Here is a 19,098-nt window from a genome sequence, read left to right as displayed (position 1 = left end):
CAGAGTGTCCTGGTGTATGCGTTGACTCTCGCCCAGGGATTCTCATTTCCGGGGTGCCAAAATATCGCCTTATCGATGCGGGGACATAAGTCCTCGAGGGACTGTTGGCTATGTATAACCTAGCAAATACGTTCAAAATAGAACTTCTGAGATGTATCGTCTCGGAGCGTGAACTGTTCAAACCATAGAAAATGGTATGAGCCGGCTTGAGAAATACCCTCGGTAGAGCTGGGGCGCTGATTAGGATCACGCCGGCTCATTGGCTCTCCCACTATTTAGGGCTCCGGGGGCTTGGGGTCAACTGGGCAGGGATTGTTCATAATGCTTTACAGTGATCGAGAGAAATAAAAATGATGGGTAGTTCCACCTTTTTTTTTAAACTACGGAGGTATGGCATAGAGAAGCGGCTTTTTTGTTGTAATTAGCTGTCTAAATTTCCGATAACCCGACAGGCAGACGCTTGAGAACTTCCCACGACACCCAGCCCCGACCCCTTGATCTCCTAACACGGAGCTTTTGGGATTGAAGCTGACCGCATTTTCGCTTCTGTATACAACTAGCCGGGCCTTTTCTTTTGTTTGAATTGTTATTTTTCTTGACTTCATATAGCAATATTCCGCGAAACGGCCGCACCCTCTATGGCTGTATTTCAATTTACCTTCAAGTCAAAATGGCCCTACAGCTGACTAAGGTCCGACGATCGTCATAAATATTCCCAGAGAATACAGTAAGGTAAGGGCGGTCTCGAACCGGCAGCGCAAGCAGATTTTTCCACTAGGCCCACAGGGCCTCATTCTTCATAGCCATCCAAGAAGTGCCCATCCTCCACGGTGAGAGAACCCTTGCAAGATTCAGTCATCAAGGAATCTCTAGGATTGAACCACCGAAAAGTCCATGTAATCCCGTATCCCTCGAGGTATACCCACCTGTCCTGCCAGGGCGCCTTGATATTTGGTTCGACGATCAGAGTATTGCACTGCCCTCGCAGGCAAACAGTGGGAAATTCACCTTTCAAGAGCGAAACGTAATTGTACGAGTGGCCCTCTATCTCCCCGTTTCTCCCCCTCGCCATGGAGATTATGTCGAGGTTAACCAGACTGCCCAAACCATAACTCATGATAATTAGCCAGGTTGAATTTCTCCCAAACACAGCATATCGTTTCTTTAAAAGACACTGGTATTTCTTCACTACTAGATAATTGACTAGTTCATATGTTGGAGGTGGGTAGTCGATAGATCAGGACCTTATTTTCGGAAAAGACCTCTGCTCTAGCTACGAAAGATCCAGCAAAGTTCCGAGAGGATCGATTGGAGCACGTGGATCAGGGCTACGAAAGAATGACTAGAGCCCCTAGGGTCGCATGAGCGCCGTATCATGCAGCTCTCTTGCTTCTTTACTATGTTGATTATTCTCTACGCTGCTTCGTGGGAGCAACCTTGGTCTCTAACAAAAGCCCCTGGCTGAGCACGTTCGTGCACACCTTGGGAGTCTTGGATACTACATGCCCTGCCACGGTGTCTACTCGAAAATTCAACAATGACCATACAATAGCCAAGATCTTTGATCGACGGTCTAGCTCCATTCCTTTCTCATCTGTCATCAAATATAACCCTTGTTTTCTCTGTATCCCTCCGGTGGAAAAAGGGTCTGGATAGTGCTGAAACGGCAATTCTGCTTCCGGCCATATAAGCTTCCGATACCTGACCCGGACTGTGGCAGACTGTGCCCTTAGGGCATTGGCGAAATCAAGCGCAAGGGCAGTCGGAGCGGTGCGGACTCCTTTATTCGACAAAAAACCTCTTTCGTGCCGACCAGTCCGGTGATCTTCAAATCCTCTCCGGTCAAAACGGGTTTGTCAGCGGCCCAACACGAACGCCCAAGTAGGCTCCACCATTGCAGCATTGTGCCAATTTCACGTCCCCAATTCCCCCAGAGCTCAGTATAGCTATCAGGACTGGTCCAAAGAAGCCAAACAGGCTTTTCGAACACCTCAGACCACAAATCGAGAGTTTGACGAATCGTGAGAGTCTCAGCTTCGGCTCGGACAATGTTGCCGTGGCTGGCGAGTCCGGGCTGATTCAAGATAGCGAGCGTGTAGATGCCAATATTGATGGAAGGGTCACCTATACTGACAATCTCTGTGCTGGGAAAAACGGGGAGGAGTTGGAGATACTTCCCAGCGGCTTCCTACATATGGAGAAATAGTTAGCAGCCGCGCCTCACAAGGGAAGATGGGGAGTGCGTCGACCCACGTGATAACTGGGTCTGATCATATCCATGAGGATGTTCGTCGCGTAGTATGTAACCCACAAGAAGGTCGTCTTCTCCAGCAGGTCCTTGTGCTGCTTGATGAATCTGTCGGTTGCGATCTTCCCATCGAAATGAGCCATGATGTGTCCGGCGCCGATACGTCCCCTGTAGTCGGGTACCGTACTCCAGACGTAATGCTTGAGAGAGCGAGTTACGGTAGCTGCGCGAGCGAGGTTGATTCCCTGTTCGGCCTCAATGTTACTTGCCTCCTTCGCACCTTTGGCATCCAATTCGGCCCAAAAATTGGTCATCGCAAAGATAGCGTCCGATCCCTATCGAACTTCTAGTCAGTTATTTGGTCTTTCCATGTCATGAGGTTGAATTGGCCACCCTGAACGCAGCCACGAGGGAGTCCTTGTCATTGACGTCGGCCTGGATCATTTCAACTCCCTTGGAGATCAAATCTCTGGATGCCTCGCTGTCGAGATTACGCGTGACACCCCGGACCTTGAATTTCCGGTCTCGCAGGGCAGCAGCAACGACCGAGCCACCCTGGGTTCCGGTGGCACCGATGACGGTAAGAATTGGTTCCATTTCGGTAATAAATAGTAGGATAGAATAGAATGAGGCAAAAGATAAATCAAGAGTGAACCTTTGTGTGGGTAGATCCTGGGTTTTTAAACCTAAAGCAAAGCTGCGACCACCCTTCGCGTATCCTCATATTTCCCCCTACGGGATTGAGACACCACAGCTTAGATAATAAATAATAGCAATGGATAAAGAAATAGAGCGACGGTTGCGCGTACTGCTGTAGAGCGGTGTTATCGCTTTGTTCTTCACCCTAACGTAGTGCGCTTCGCCGGACTAGTGTATATATAAAAAGTGGAGAAATAAAACCAAATGAAACCAGCGCTCCTCGAAACCGTTTAAAATAAGAAAAAAGAAATCTGGGAACGAAGAGATAGAGGAATTACCGTTAAGAAATACATAATTAAATGAAAATGAAAATGTTAAAAAAGAAAACGATTTTTTAAAAAGGATACAGCAGAACTACACGGTAGGGGAGGTTGGAGCCAATCACAGGGCCAGAGTCGACATAAACTGTCCAAGTGGGGTGAGTATGAATAGGTCGACTGATTTTGGCGCCAATTTGTCCTCGTTAAAAATCCTCCCTACTCCACGACCGCGAAGCTTTTGAACAAAGGTGTTACGGGACTCTGTCCTGAAGCAGCATATACCAATTTCCGGATTTTTGGCTCTAACCATGTCCGCAAATACATTGTGCGCCTTTACAATGATAGATGAATTATCTGCCCCTATAGCGGCTTCGTTAATGAGGGGTATAGGGTTAAATACACTGATGTCATCAAAACTCGCTTTGATATTATTTACGGTAGTTATTAATTCGGAAACAGCTTCGAGTCCCATAATCGCGTATGCCTGCTAAAAAGCTATTTAAATCATCCTATGTGGAATGCGGCTGTAGCAACGTAATTAGCCTATCTCCCTTGGATACTAGCCGCGCCTTCTCAAGGGCAAAGCTCAGGCCGTGTAACGGATAAGCACTGTCTCCAATTCTGAGGGCTTCCCCAACTGATGAAGAAGGCAAACGTGCCCGGAGTATGTCCTACTCGTATCTACTGGCGATGACTCTCGAATAATAGACCACAACCATTAATCAACGGAAATACCTAGGCACTTCATCTCGTCGTGTGAAGGAAGCGAGCGATAATCAGAAATGATGATCAGGGTTGCGCATCTGCGGGTGAAAGGGACATATTTGTTTCGATTATTTGGCATCCAAGAGGTCAGGCCCTTTATTTGATTATCAACCTGCTTTTAACACACTAGATACATCCCGACCAAAATAACGAAACGTAATACGGGCACGTAATAAGTTTCCGTATTCTGGCTTATTGCCGGTGGGCATTTCAGCAAGTATGATTTGAGCAATATCTAGACCTGTGGTTACGGTAACTGTTGATCTACTTCAAATATATCAAGATATAGTGGGACTTTTTCTGACCGAATCTAGTTTGGTGCTGTTAGAAGTGGGGCGTCTGGAAAAGAAAGCCTGAGTGTCCGAGAGGTAAACTGTTTTCGAATTCTACTATATACACAAAGAGTCATGTGCAATAGAGGTTCAGATCACTGGCTCAAATGTTGCCGTTGCTCCATGGATTGGCATCAATGATCTTAGGGATATGATCAGAGATTTTACCTCCTAGTGCACCTCGAACGGCCTTATAGGTGGGTGGAAAAGAAGACATGGATTGCAATACGGAATTAAAAACCTTGGGTCAAATTACATGGGCTTTTTATTGCAACTGCCATCGAAACGACTGCTAGAGCAGGAGCTTTTGTGAGGACTCGTGAATTTAGCTAAAAAACAGGTTATATACTATATGTAGCTCCTTCCCTAAAAAGTGATACATTCTTGGTTTGCCATGGGCGGAGGCTCTCACTAATTGATGTTGCCGCTTCCCGCTTCCATCAGGGACCCTACCTAGGTGGGGTCTTAAGGTTCGATGGTTGGTATGTAATCCCCGAGTGGCGAATAACCCCGTGGACGAAGTCTTTTGCCGTACCCTACTTATTAAACCCGGAAATCCGTCAGTCGAGGACAATTTTCTGTTTAGCAATATCCTCGTTAATTTATTTCGTCGTGCCACACCCAGAATGGGTAAATACAAGCGGTCTGCTCGCAAGATCAAGCGTTTCCACAAGCCACGCCTGAGGTCTCGCCCAACCGCGCGTTCCTATAAATCTATCCGTCGTCAATTAAGCCTGTTCGAAGGGCAGGTCAAGGCCTTGGAGATCCAGGCATGGGGATTTAATGAAAAAACCCAGCACCAGACCTGTTGCAAGCAACATCTCTCTACCGCCGCCACTTTGACGTCCCCGCCCGATATAACCCAGTGGTTAAATGACTCTCGTAAGGTTGTGTAGCCTCCTTGCTCTTTCGCTTCAGCTAACAATGGGCCTTTAGTGGAGGATGTATAGGAAGGAAGTAAAAAAGTTGTTCAACCTGCCTTGGTACTTCAATGTACTACTCCAGAATTTTATCTCCAAACGGGGTCCGGGCTCCTGTGAGAGATCCATTGAGCCTGCCATGTCCATTTAACATTTAGCACGCGGCTTATCATCTACGAATGAAGTTTTCTAGTATTGTAGCAACACCCGTGCCAGTTTGTCCTGTTCTATACCTCGTCTGGTGGGCTGGGACACCTACTATCGGGGACGGAGTCTGGGGTCAGTACGGTCTATTACCTACAGCGTATATCAGTCACCCTGTGGAAGTGGTCGGTGGGTTGCTAATGTATAATAGTCGGTTTTCCCTAGGCCTTGAACCAGCGGCTACAGCCACCCATGTCATTTGCTCGCCAAGGATAAAGGAAGGAAGCAAATTCACTCCCCCGTCAGAGCTTCAGATCGGGTTGAGCAGAACCACCCTATATATAGCTGTTGTCTCTCCTATAAATAGCAATCTGTCTCTATAGAGCCATCGACATCATTTCTGTACACACGTTCTTATTTGGACCTGTCTAAAATTAGACGTGCCTTTGGACGATTCAGGAGGCAACAAGAGAACCCCATCAGAGGTAAATCCGATTTTAGATCTCCGGGGAAAGGTGTTCACAAATTTTCCAAAAAAAGGCCGATTGCATCATTGGTGCACCCCAATTCACTATATATATTGTACTTGCGACGAGCCGAACCTGGCATCAACTTCTCCTATAATCAAGATGCCGCCGAAGAGTATGAAACACATGAGCACTCAGCCCGCGGATGAGGTTGTGCACCAGGATGATGCGGATCATTCCGCAGGAATCCCACCCGGATCCCAAGCCCGGCCTCCAGCAAAACGGACCGGAATATCTTCTACCAAACCAGCGGTAGCCGCCCCGCGGGCTCCTCGTGGCAGCAAGAAAAAGGCGACCCCGCCCCCAGAGAACGATACCTCTGCGGCTACGCAGTCCCGCCCAGTGCCTTCACGTCGTGAGTTACAGACTATAGGTGAAAAGGCTTTTGAGGCTGTTCTTGTATTTCTTCAGCTCCTGTGGGTGTACTGGCTCAATCTGCCATGAGAGGATGTTCGGGCTAGAAAGGCACAAGGTCTTTATTGGCTATCAGCTATCAATACAAATCGATGACAAAGCTATTTTTTAAATCATCAATGGTGACTCTATCCTCGAGGTCCATGCTCAATATCGCATACTGGTCACATCATAAAGCCATGTTTCACAATTGAGATAATTGCACAGATTCTAGTACGTCTTATACTTCGGCAGCAACGAGCGGCTCTGGGTGGCTTCTTGATTTGTGGTATTCAAGGTTTATTAGAAGAGGCTCTTTAAATTAGTAGGGTAGAGGCTATATTTCTTTATTTTTTATTATTAGCTAATAATAACGTGGTTAGTAGAGATATTCCTATTCGCCCTAAGTATCGACTATATAACTATTAAGGCGAATATAAGCCCGACGGACTATATATGTTACGAACTTCCCAGGACAGCCCCACTCCCAAGAACACCGAAGAAACAGCGATGCCCTATCAGATACACCGCCTTGGGACCACTGGTCTAAGGAGGAACTCCCAGGAGAACTGTCTCGAGACACGGCGTCAGTATCACGTGACCAGAAGGGAAACCGTGGCGGTTTCACCAACACCCCAGGATACGGAGTAACGCAAGGGACTCATGGGGTCACGTGAGGAGACTCATCAGGCGATGAGACGAAACTCATCAAGCGATGAGTTCGGAAGATACCAGGCGATGAGTCCCGGACTCATCGCACGGTGAGAGGAGCTAGATATATAAAGAACGGTCTTCACCACATGTATTTAGTTCTTCGTGATCAATCGCACCATTGTTACTTGAGTACCAGTTCACAGTTCGACTATAAAGCCAAAAACCTCAACGATCTTGGGAGCTTACTTAGTGATCTCTGATCCCTAAGTGACTGACTTGATCGGCGCCCTAACTGTCACACCTTGCAAGTACCCTAGAGACCCGAGTCCATCTAAGGCCCTGCGTGGCGTTGGTACGGTTGCGGACTATACTTGAGGCTCGCAGTATTCCAAGAGAAGTATCACCCTTTGAGGACCCTACTCACCGTGACCAGTTAGCGGTTCGTAACAGGTCCTCTTTAAGGTAAACAAGATAAAGAACCCCTTCACGGTATGTTGCTAGGTATTCTAGCAATAGAAGATGTTCTTGGATTTTAGAAGCAACAACTGATTTATACGTACTTGTACTAATAGTAATACCGTACTTATAAATATTAGTTTGTGTTAACCCTATATTAAATTGGGATAGAGACTGCGTAGATTATTTATCTGATTCTGATTGATAAAAAGACTGTTTATTGTTATGATTTAGATAAACTATTATCTTCTTCCTTATCTAAAGAAACTACTGGTGGATTATCCTCGAAGGTGTAACTTCGCTGTTTTACATGCTTAATATATGCTTAGTTTATTAAAAGTGGCAAACTTATATCAGTTACATCATAAAGAATATGATCAAGAGCATAAGTTATGCGTTGTGTGGAAGAGAGGAGTTCAGATAGGTGCAATGGTGGACTAATAATTTCTGGTCGTCGAAAAGAGGTCCGAATAAGGGACTATAGAAATACTGTGAAGATGGCATAGTGAGGTGATAATATAAAGTTGAGAATTTTCTTTTTGTGTGTATTAAATAAGATTAAGTAATAAAAATATTTTGGGGCCCAGTCGACTTGCGAGTTAAGGGGGCACCCTCAGCTGGGTGTCCACCGGAGGGTGATTTTTGTTGGGTGACCCGTTCGCTTACATGACCCGCTCGCTTACCGGTTACGTTATTTCTGACCTTCAAATGACGTAATCAATATTTCTTGTCGTAAGTTGGTGAATGGCTGAGGTTCGAGCCTCGTGCGTAAGGATACAAATAGCTCGCGGAAACCCTCCAAACTACATGGAAGTCTGATCATATACGTCTATTCGACGCCTTCGTCCCTTATGGATACCTTCAGAGTAGGTGGAAACATATCACAATTATGTTGTCCTAGACTTACAGCTTGACTCTAGAACACCACGAGTTTCGTCTCCAACTCTGATAAGGGTATCGCCAATAAGGCTGCAAATCACATGACTAAGAATGCCGCGAAGGGCTCCCAGGCCCGGCATGACAGCTTAGGAAGCACCGCAAAGCAAGCCGCTACTATCAAAGATGAAAGCGTGGACCTTTTAATCATTGGGGCTGGACCTGCAGGGCTCATAGCAGCATGTTGGGCAGCTCAGTACGACATGTCGACTCGTATTATTGATCGAAAAAGGGGCCCAACGAAGACAGGTCATGCCGATGGGCTACAAAGCCGGACCTTAGAAATACTAGAGAGCTTCGGCATCGTCGATCCCATCTTAAAGCAGGGAGTTCCTGACGTCGACACATGCCACTGGGTAAATAATAGGCACAGCCCACTCTTGTGTTCGTGACTGACTTACTAGGCAACCAAAAACAGCGAAGGAATCATCGAGCGACAGAGATCGTTTGACTCAGAACCAGGAGGAGCTTCAAGATTTGGTCAAGTGCTGCTAAGCCAAGGCGCTATCGAGCGAGTGCTCAACGATTACTTGATCAGAAAAGGGGTCGTGGTTGTGGAATGGAATAAAGAGGCTGTATCCTTACATGTCTCGGCAGCTCCGGATGAAAATCCGCTGCTATCTCCAATCACAGTGGGGGTGAAAGGTGCCAAAAAATATGGTATGAGATCACTTGTGTTTTCTTGTCATTAATTGGGAGCATGCTAGTGGGCTAACAATGAACTGATAACTAGAAGAAAGAATTCACGCACGGTATCTCGTTGCATGTGATGGCGCGCATAGCTGGACCGGGAACCAACTGAACGCCCTGACTGATATAGTATCAGAAGATTCAACCTGGGGTGTGCTGGACATAATCCCAATCACTGACTTTCGTATATTATACCTTCCCGCTCAGAATACCGAATCTGACCGGAATTTAGCTGATATCCGACGATCCTGCTCGATAAACTCTCAGCCTCACGGAAGCATCATGACAGTACCGAGAGAAAATCGACTAGTCCGATTTTATATCCATCTTCGCGACCTTGAAGAAACCGCCATGCAGCATCCCAGCTGCTCTCCGGGGGCTATGGTCGAAATGGCCAAGGCGATAATGAAGCCATATGACTTGACGTATAATCATTGTGACTGGTGGTCTATTTACCCAGTATGACAGTGCATTTTATTACAACAACTCCATGCTAATGATGATATAAAAGATCGGCCGACGCCTAGCCAGACATTACATACCTCAGGAGCGGTAAGAAGCAATCTTCATTCCATGCACACCGAGGACTTATATATATTTATTAGCGTTTTTCTCGCTGGAGATGCGGCCCACACACATTCGCCGAAGGGAGGCCAGGGTATGAATGTATCCATCCAAGACACCTACAACCTGATGTGGAAATTGGCTGCAGTCATTACCAATGGTGCCAATGCCATGATCTTGGCAACGTACGATAGTGAACGGCGACCGGTTGCCAAGACATTGATGGATCTAGACTCCCGTCTTGTACAAGCATATGAGATGGAGGAGAAAGATACCTCGAGTGGAATCTACGAGATTCGAGGCCAGTATGCTGGGTTCATAGCCGGTATCGATGTCACCTATTCCGATAGTATCTTGGTGACTGGAAAGGAGACTGTTGACCCAAACCTTGCGCGCAATATCAAGCTTGGCGCACGGTTACCGTCATTCCTTGTTGTTTTTCACTGTGATGGAGCCCCTGTACAACTGGCTCAGAGGCTTGTGAGTGACGGGGCGTGGAGACTACTGGTTTTTCCGGGCGATCTACGTCAACCAGAGACGATGCACGGTTTGACTCGCTTCACGGAAACCTTCAGCAATCGTTCTCATCTCGGTCACTTACAGCAGATTCAGTCTCAGTGGTGGCGCTGCCCCTACCATTGAGTTTCTCCTCATTCAGTCATGCCCTAGGAGTGCAGTCAATCTGCTGGATCTTCCGGAGCTCTTTCACCCGTATGATGACTTCATGGGATGGGACTACTGGAGGGTGTTTGCGGATGATCGGGATCAAGCATACACAGGATACGGTATTGACAAGCAAGGCCCAGGGTGTCTAGTACTATGTCGACCGGATCAGCATGTGGCATGGGTAGGAGGCATGGAGGATGTGGCTGGTTTGGATAATTATTTCTCGATCTTCATTGGGTCATCGCGATAAAAGAAGTAGCATGAAAATGAGGCTTTCTGTGGACATCATTGCCTCGTAAGACCAGAAATTGATGCCGAATTTTGCTCCCTGCCGGATAGACATTAGGACGCGCCTTGGAAGATTCAACGGGTTCTGCACGGATAGTTATCCATTTGTTTAGCTGGCCCTGACCAGACAATCACGCTGTGCCTAGTTAGTAACGAACTACTTTTTACATATCCGAATAATGACGTTTACCGGGGATGGGCCGTTCAGTGTATTTGGGTTCGTTCCAAGAACGTTTTGGCTCATTAACTCAAGCTGCGTGTTGATCGGCTGATTGTCGCAATTCGCGTGTGCAAGGATCCTGTTTTTGAGATATCACAACTCTTTCTTGAACATATTGATCTCGGCCAAGAGCATTTGTCGCCTGGCCGTTTCGTCGTTCATGATGCTTTGTATTTTTGCAATCTTCTTCTTCAGCCGATATCTATTTGCGGCAAGACGCTTCCGTTCGAGGTAATTAGCTCTTCTGGGCTGACACTGTCGCGCGAAATATAAGCTTTGGACGATGGGCGAGGCTTTCGGAGGGGCTACAAGGGGCATGTGTCGTTATAACCTTTATCAACCTCCATGCTGGTTCTTGTTCTTTGCTCGCGCAATATCTTTATTAAGGCATCTTTATCACTCTGGGATCAATTGACCGGACTGAGCCAGAATGGATTCGGACCGGGAAGAACGGGCGTACGAACGGGCGTCTTGGTTGAGGAAGTTGGCATTGGAATTGCCAATCAGCAGCGCCATTGGGATTCGAAGTTGGCGGTTTATTCTATTTGATTGGTCAAACTATATTTATTTACCGGTTCTGCGGTGTTACAGAAAAAGTACTGGGGGAGCTGCTCACGACAGGAGTCAGAAATAGTAAGTTATATATATTGTGCGACACAGAGCAAGGTTAACAAGAAAAGGTGAAATAACCGGATTTCGAACGACTGGGAATGCCTGACGCCATCAGTTTGGATATGGACATTTCGATATCGGAATTGCTGCTCTCAGATGGCAGCTCTTGAACTATGGATATGATTGGCAGAGACTTCGCGCTTTGCTCAGCAGGCGATCGCTCGCTCCACATCCCGTCCAGATCAACCAAACTATCCATATGTATGTACCGTGGGATCGACTTGTGGATCCTGAGTCCAACAATTGAAAGAGAATGACGTCCAAGCTGCCAGGAAGAACGAACATAGCAGCCTCCATAAATCGATTCCAAACGACAAAACAACCCATTAGGTCCCAAATCAAAAGTCATGGACTCGGCTATAGTGGGTGCATGCCCAAATCTAAATGAAGAATAGAGGTAGTGACAGGCCCCTTTCTTATAATGAGATGGTCACACAATAGCTAGCCTCTTTACCCCGCTTAACCGTGGCCTTGCATTATGGTGAGTTTGTAATTTTCAGGATCTTGCCAACACCTGGTTCGATCGATTCGAGCCTTAGCTAACCTTTTGAAACTCTCCTAAGCCAGAAACCCATGGATCTTGAAACAAGTTCGGGCCACAGATAAACGAAACGCAACAAAGTCGCAATATCACGTTGCGATCAGTATGATGTCAAACTTCATTCCAGCTTTCTGCCAAACCTAGTTACCTGCAGCACCGGTACGTAGGAAGCGGCCTGGCTGAGATTTTAAAAAAGCCAAATTTCCAATCGATAACGCAATCTAATTATTGAGTAAAAGAAGTATTATTAACATTTTCTTCCTGAACGTCATCATTGCAAAAGATGTCTGCGCAAAATCATAACCAGAACTTCAAGCTGGAGAATGTCTTCAGCGTCAGGAAGAGAGGTAGGGGATATTTAGCTTAAAAATGCTTTTTGAACAATGCTAATGAATTATAGTTGGTCTTGTCACCGGCGGCGGTTCCGGGATTGGCTTAATGGCAACCCAAGCACTCGCTGTGAATGGTGCCAAAGTCTACATTACGGGTCGCACCGGCGAGAAACTTGACCGTGTTGCGGAGCTGTATTCCAAAGGAATCCCGGGACAGATTATTCCCATTGCTGCCGATGTCACCTCAAAACAGTCTATCCAACGATTAGTGAATGAAATCTCGGCCAAGGAGAGCAAATTGCACATCTTGATCAACAACGCTGGCATCAGCTCTTTGACTCAGAACACAGAGCTGGAAGATCCCAAGCAGCTCCAACAAGAGCTATTCAAAAATGAAGACTCCGTTGAAGAATGGGAAGAAGTAATGCGGACAAATGTGACGCAACTCTTCTTCACAACGACCGCGTTCCTTCCATTGCTTAACAAGAGAACTGTCGAGGAGCACGGTTGGTCTAGTACCGTCGTGAATATCTCATCGATTTCTGGTCTTGTCAAGTCCTCTCAGCATCATTTCGCGTATAACTCGAGCAAAGCGGCCGCTGTGCATCTAACTAAAATGCTTGCGCACGAGTTGGTCACATCCAATCTCAAGATCCGTGTCAATAATATTGCCCCAGGTGTCTTTCCATCAGAAATGACCACTGAGGGTAGTGATGAAAAACAGAAGAGCAATATCCCCAAGGAGAAGTTTGAAGGCAAAGTTCCAGCTGGACGCCCAGGCAAAGACGAAGATATGGCCGGGGCCATTCTCTTTACTACGTCGAACCAGTACCTTAATGGGCAGACTATTGTGGTTGATGGTGGATTATTTGCTGGCGACTGGCACTGTCTAGATAGTGCCTATACAATTTCATGGGAGTATCGTGTCTTGACCACGCCTATGCTTGAGAGCTGTTCATCGATTTTTTTTGGTTTCAAATCTCCAAATTCTAAGACTCCCAACGGCACTTTTCTTTTCCTTTTGAGGGCAAGGCAGCCTTCGTGCAGAAACCCCATCTGCGTGGGCTAAGAACAGCAAAGGCTTGAGACGAGCACGTGGATCCAGAGCACAATAAAAAACCGGGGAAAAACGTGCTTGTTGCAAATATTTGTCGCGCCTCTCTGTGATTCTTGCCAAGGTCAAAACGTGTCGGTCAAGGACTCCACCTTGGCCAATGTTTAGAGAATAAATTTCTACTCCCAGAACTCCAAGGCGACTAATTGGATTACTGAAAGGTACTGGGAGATGGCATGGCTTGATAAAGATGGCATTTTTCACGTCCTCCGCTACGATGCCAGCTGTTTCTTGAGTGTCGTGCTCCAGTATACTTGTATAGAATCTTGACTCCTCCCCGGGAATCTCTGATCAAATCGCTTAAACACTCCCGACCAGGCAAGAGATTCTTCCCCCCTAAGTTGCACCTGAAGGCGATTCTCTTCTGCCAATCAAGGTAATACTTTTCTTGAGAAACAAAGATTTTTTCCATGGGCAACTCTGGTCTCTCCGCTTGGTTGCTCAGCTGATAAAGTCGTGACTCCTTCCTCTTTCGAGGTATCATTCGGATTTGATACATCATTGGAGCGGGAGGGTATATGGAGGCATTGTGACAGCGCACCCACAAACATCCAGAACAAAAACTGTAGTCGCTCTTCTATTGGTAGAGAAGTGAATTGATTCCGAAGAATAGAAAAAGGCATTTTAACGGGGCGGTTTTCTCGAGTGCTCTGGCCGGCATTTTCCATGCGCTGATAGTTCACGACAGAAACCTTGTTAATTTTGGACCGCTGCCGCCCCGGCTTCATTGCCCTTTGCGATCTTGGTCATGTGCTGCGGTTGTGGCCACGCACGGTCTTGTCCGGCGAATGAGAATAGGCCACCACGTCCACGGTCTCTCTGCTGGCCGGAGTTTGTTCAATATCTCGCAAAGGATAAACATTCAAAAATTGCCGGATCAATCATTGTGTCGCAACTCTCCCGAGTCAAAACAGAACCTTCAGCATGGCTGACCTGAGAGTGCTGACTGGCAGTGCGGGTGAGCCCTAAGTCGCTCGATTCAAAGCTGAGTGGGTATTGAGGATCCTAGCCCAAGCTATCACAGATCAGCGGATGGGCCTCATCTCCAGGGCTGGATAAATCCTGCAGGTGTGGAGTATCCTCGAAGTCGAGCGCCTCAACTCCGAGGTCCAAGCATGATGTCTGATTCACCACAGTGGGTTGGTGCTGGGTGCTTATCTCCTGTGGTAGGCTGTCGTTCAAGCAAACCTCCACCGGCGGTCGAGGAGGAAGGGGTGTCGCTCGGACGTATGAGAATGAACATTTGGGTACCTCGGTGAGCCACGAGAATTTGACGAAGTAGACGTGGCGGTGATCGAGACAAGACTTGGATAATGACAAACATCGAGAGATTCCCGCGGAGGCTGCGATTTGTTCTGGAAAGGTTTCCACTGCCGAAAAGACTCCAAGCGAAACGTATCACTTGGCATATTGCACCAAAGAAAAGGCAGTTGAGCAAGGTAGAAATCGAGAAATCGGGATCAGGACTACGGGCAGGAGGCAGTGTATAAGGCACAGTAGGAAGGGGTAAGGAGAAGATTTTGAGAGGGCTGCGTTGCAGTTTGCCATTTGGGTGGAATTGTAGTCTCCTTTATAGACCGCGAGGGGGGATCCACTTTGTTCACAGCGCAGAAGACGCCAACCAGCTCCTGCAACTCAAGCCGCTGCATCCACAAGTTGCAGGATCACGCGAGTTTCGTACTCGGGAGGCTCTATGGAACATATGACAATTCCCGTCTATCTCGCTGATGGCCTCCGACCAATGAATTATGGCCGCAGCTACACGAAATACAGATCTACAAACGTCTGGGTGACCACAAGGGAATCATCTCTTGCATCTGTGCTTCCGAATATGGGATCGAGCTAGCATTTGCGAAACACGGCGATCTTGAGAGTTACATCGAGGTCAACCCGGAGCCGCCAGATCTTGTCAAAATTGATTGGATACTGTATCTCACAAAGACTTTATCATACGTGCACTCTCGTAGAGTGTTCCTAGACGAAATCGCTCTTCGCAATATTTTGGTTGTCGAAGATCAACTCTAGCTTGCAGACTTCGGTCAGTCCATCTTACTATCAATCGCGGCCGATGTGAACACCATATGCGGAATCGATTTGACTGCGATGATCGAAATCCTTCACCTTGGTTGGATTATCTACTCAGTCGCTGTCTGGCAGGTTCACAGGTATTATTTTTTTTAACCGGAGAATTTGCATTGGCCGAAACCGCAAGCGCTTCCTAAGACAGACAAGCTTTTTGGTGGGCGTATCATTGAAAAGTACTGGCGAGGATAATATGCGAGTATGGATGCCTTGAATGAAGCGGCTCATTCCTTATTGCATAGTCTAGGTTCATGACATTGGATACTGCTGTGGTTCTCCTATCCCTCAAATTCTTACGGGCATTCATCATTCTCCATTGAATTAAGTGCTTGGTTGGTAGGTTGCGATTTACATAAATTTCACCCCCTGGTTCTGCGGTTTGTCTTACGGCAAAACCGCATCTTCCGTCGTAAAAGGTCATTGCTCTGGAATTGCAGGCTGGTTGAAACGATTTTTTGGCAAATTCTCAGCAGGCATTGGCAAATACATTTCGTCTTTGGAAGACTGTATGATTGGAAGATTGCTTTATTTTCCAGCTGCTATTGATGGTCAATAAGAAAATGAGCGGCATACATGGTCAGGATTGATCTTCCGTATACAGCTAATGTCGCTTTGCTGCCATAAACCTCCAATAAAATACCCTGGTTCCCCTGGTGTGTGCGTGACCTTTCTTAGCCTGAATGTTTCTGTCAATTTTCTCAATAACTAATCAGTAATTTCTGTCGATCTGAAAATGGCTTAACCGCCCTCTCGAAACATGAATATCGACTGATTTCCAGTACCCATCTTGAACTATCAGAGGCTCTTCGCTATTTCTTACTGGATTAAGAATTTCTTGTTTTGGAAGTTCATATTATTTCATTTCTTATTTCATGGCAATAAAAATGAAGAACGCTTATTATGCGCTGGTAAATTTATCGTCTCACGGTATTGTTTCGGGGTTATGGACTGATTTTAGCCTAAGAGGCAGCCAACGATTGACTATACAGGCTCAGCCATCGTGGCTAGCAAAATTGAATAACGTAGGTAAACCCCGTGTGTAATAATCATGGATAGCAAACCTAGGAACATCACCAAGAACAGACTTTAGGCTCACCGACTATCACGCAAATCTTCTGCCTCGGTTTAATTCGCCTTCTTCCCACTAGGAAACCATTTTACCCTCCTTAGACTGACGGCTGTCGCTAACTTGACGTAATTTTCGGGATTATCTCTGGCTTCTTTTGCTGACGCACTCTTGCGGGCCAAGGCCATGCAGAGGTCTACATCATACGCTCTCTGCTTGCCTGTCCCAACGTCGATTTCCTGATCCGTCACTGCATGGTTTCTGGATTAGACTCCTTTGGTTCTCTCTTTCCACCCATTCCTCGGCAGGAAAACAGGAACTTACTTTCAGGAGAAATATAATGCAAATATTCATGGAGCCATACTGCCCCCCGTGTGTCCTGGGTGTCTAGAGACGTGCCCACTGCAAGTCTCTTTTGGTCCCTTATCAATTTTTCAAGCTCCTTATAGCCAAAGATATGATTACAGAGGACGATCACTCGGACGTCGCGAAAAGTCTGGCCTTCAACGACCATTCCATCACTACTAGGGCGGCGTCTGCAGATAGGCCTGTCGGTGTGAATACGGACCACTCTATCTTCGATGCGGTTGCCCTCTTTATCCTTTGGGGAGTAAAAGTTGGAGATATACCACCCCGGAGTGGTTTTCTCTGTAGAAGGCCCATTGTTAGTGCTTTCGAAATTCCACAAAAAAAGGGGGGGGGGGGGGGGGGGATTCTGATCGACCTACTATCTTCATTCTTTGCCTTCCAAATTGGTTCATCAGGAGGCCTTCCTCCAATTTCCTTCATCTTAGTCACGAATTTGATGTCCTCGTCACCGCAGAGCATCTTAGGCTTATAAACACCCCCCTGCTTCAGGAACTGGTAGACCCGGTCAAAGAATTCTAGAGACATATGGGTTGGTAAGGGAGTAGTACTTCTGGGGAGAGAAGGGAAGACCTTTCACATAGAACAGAATAAAGCGCTTGTCCTGGGCAACAGCCCACATCTTCGGATTGTCCGGCGCATCCCCATAATCAATATGAAATAGTGCTTTTGCTGCTTGTAGGAATCGCTCGTTCCTCGAGTTTTTGGCGACTACTTTGTCCGTTTTAGTGCCGAGGATAACGTCGATAGCTCGTCTCGCATTATACGTGAGCAGAGCGGCTTCCTGGAGCGTCTCGTCCATTTCAAAATCGGTGCAATAGGAGGGGTTGCAGTCGTCGGGCCATTGGAGGCGCCTCGCGGCGCTAATCCGGTCGATCCCATCGACATCGTTCCATTCTGGTTCTGACAGCGCTCCTTGCAGAAAGGCCAGCCCGATAATAAGGAGCAAACAGAAGACGTTCATCATCATTGGGATCCAGGGGGGAGCGAGTCCCTGAGTGTTCGAGTCGGTGGGGCTGTGGTTCTACTTATCCTTCTCCTTGTGAGCCTTGATTCTTGTAAATCAAGCGTCCCACTAGTCGTCAATCCTCGCTAGGATTCAATCGCACACCTATTGGTAGAATAGAAAGGTGGTGAGAGGATCATTTTCAAATTATTTTAACTATCAAAAGACACAGAATCCCACTCTCAGCTGACAATCCGCCCAAATAAGTTACCCGGAATCCCTGAACCCAGATCAGATGTTGGGTTGGGTTGGTGTTGGGTCCATAGTTGGAAGTGTGGAATTAGCTTGTGTAAACGTATTATGATTGGCTAGTTATAATTCATTAAAAATTACATCTTTGTATTACCACACTAAAATCAACTTAGTACCTGCCTACTCGACCCACCTATCTATTTTTTATCTATTTTTTATATATTTCTAATATATTATTTTTATATAGGATAAAAAAGGTAATATTATTCTCTATGGTAGAAAGCTTTTTTGCTATATTCCTAACTACTCTAAGTAGAAGAGATTAATATTTTGTTTAAGATCGCTTTCTCGAACACCAGTAACCTACGGACTCACGTAAAGGGCTACTTAGGTATAACTCTGTAAGCTAACCGCCGCTATAAAGGCTATTATAACTAGGACTATTAAGATAAGGGTATTAGTAAGTCTGTCTTAATATATTAACTTTTTACTAGCTCAGTGTTACGGTACCTAACTGGTCACTGTGAGTTGGTCCTCAAAGGTGATACTTCTCTTTGTAACTGCGAGCCTCAAGCCTACCCTCAACCATACTGATGCCACGCCAGGCCTTATACAGATAGATCCTGATGGGTGCTTGCGAAGATGTGCCAGTTGAGTGTGCGCCGAATAGGTCAGTACCGAAGTAGCTCCCTTACTCGTAGGATGGTTGTCACGGTGAACTGTGAATAAGACCAAAGGTGGTATCCAAGTAACAATGTGCAATTGATCACGAAAAACTAAATACATATGTGAAAGAGCGTCCTTATATACCTATTCCTTCTCATCACCGACGAGTCCTTTCACGTGATTTCTCGTGATGGTCCCTTTTGTAGGAGATTCTTCTTCCTGGGATGTCTCCCATCCTACGATGGTCTGGGTCCCACGTCTGTGCTTGTCGTGCGCTCATTGGCCTCGTAGTCCGCTGT

General features: G+C 46.5%; 5 protein-coding genes across 5 annotated transcripts; 3 read left to right on the top strand and 2 right to left on the bottom strand.

Moving 5' to 3' along the window:
* Positions 1-1,729: 1,729 nt before the first annotated feature.
* Positions 1,730-2,845, bottom strand: NUU61_001300 (uncharacterized protein; the record flags this gene model as incomplete). The annotated part of the gene is made up of 3 exons (XM_056651882.1): positions 1,730-2,188; positions 2,254-2,583; positions 2,642-2,845. The coding sequence occupies 3 exons, from the start codon at positions 2,843-2,845 to the stop codon at positions 1,730-1,732; spliced, it is 993 nt and encodes a 330-aa protein (XP_056515149.1).
* Positions 2,846-5,997: 3,152 nt separating this feature from the next.
* On the top strand, positions 5,998-6,339 carry NUU61_001299 (uncharacterized protein; the record flags this gene model as incomplete). Its single annotated transcript, XM_056651881.1, has 1 exon — positions 5,998-6,339. One exon carries the CDS (start codon positions 5,998-6,000, stop codon positions 6,337-6,339), a length of 342 nt encoding a protein of 113 aa, XP_056515148.1.
* A 1,910-nt stretch (positions 6,340-8,249) lies between these two features.
* NUU61_001298 (uncharacterized protein) lies at positions 8,250-10,504 on the top strand (the record flags this gene model as incomplete). Its single annotated transcript, XM_056651880.1, has 7 exons — positions 8,250-8,264; positions 8,319-8,690; positions 8,739-8,994; positions 9,068-9,483; positions 9,536-9,576; positions 9,630-10,114; positions 10,164-10,504. The coding sequence occupies 7 exons, from the start codon at positions 8,250-8,252 to the stop codon at positions 10,502-10,504; spliced, it is 1,926 nt and encodes a 641-aa protein (XP_056515147.1).
* A 1,754-nt stretch (positions 10,505-12,258) lies between these two features.
* On the top strand, positions 12,259-13,204 carry NUU61_001297 (SDR family NAD(P)-dependent oxidoreductase; the record flags this gene model as incomplete). Its single annotated transcript, XM_056651879.1, has 3 exons — positions 12,259-12,322; positions 12,376-13,135; positions 13,201-13,204. The coding sequence occupies 3 exons, from the start codon at positions 12,259-12,261 to the stop codon at positions 13,202-13,204; spliced, it is 828 nt and encodes a 275-aa protein (XP_056515146.1).
* Positions 13,205-16,628: 3,424 nt separating this feature from the next.
* On the bottom strand, positions 16,629-17,902 carry NUU61_001296 (uncharacterized protein; the record flags this gene model as incomplete). Its single annotated transcript, XM_056651878.1, has 4 exons — positions 16,629-16,819; positions 16,894-17,217; positions 17,298-17,453; positions 17,509-17,902. The coding sequence occupies 4 exons, from the start codon at positions 17,900-17,902 to the stop codon at positions 16,629-16,631; spliced, it is 1,065 nt and encodes a 354-aa protein (XP_056515145.1).
* Positions 17,903-19,098: the final 1,196 nt, after the last annotated feature.

Source organism: Penicillium alfredii (genome assembly GCF_028826965.1).
Source record: "Penicillium alfredii strain IBT 34128 chromosome Unknown utg000002l_segment0_segment0, whole genome shotgun sequence".
NCBI classification, from domain to species: Eukaryota; Fungi; Ascomycota; class Eurotiomycetes; order Eurotiales; family Aspergillaceae; genus Penicillium; species Penicillium alfredii.
Note: the sequence above shows the minus strand (reverse complement) of the source record. Positions and strands in the feature narration are given on the sequence as shown.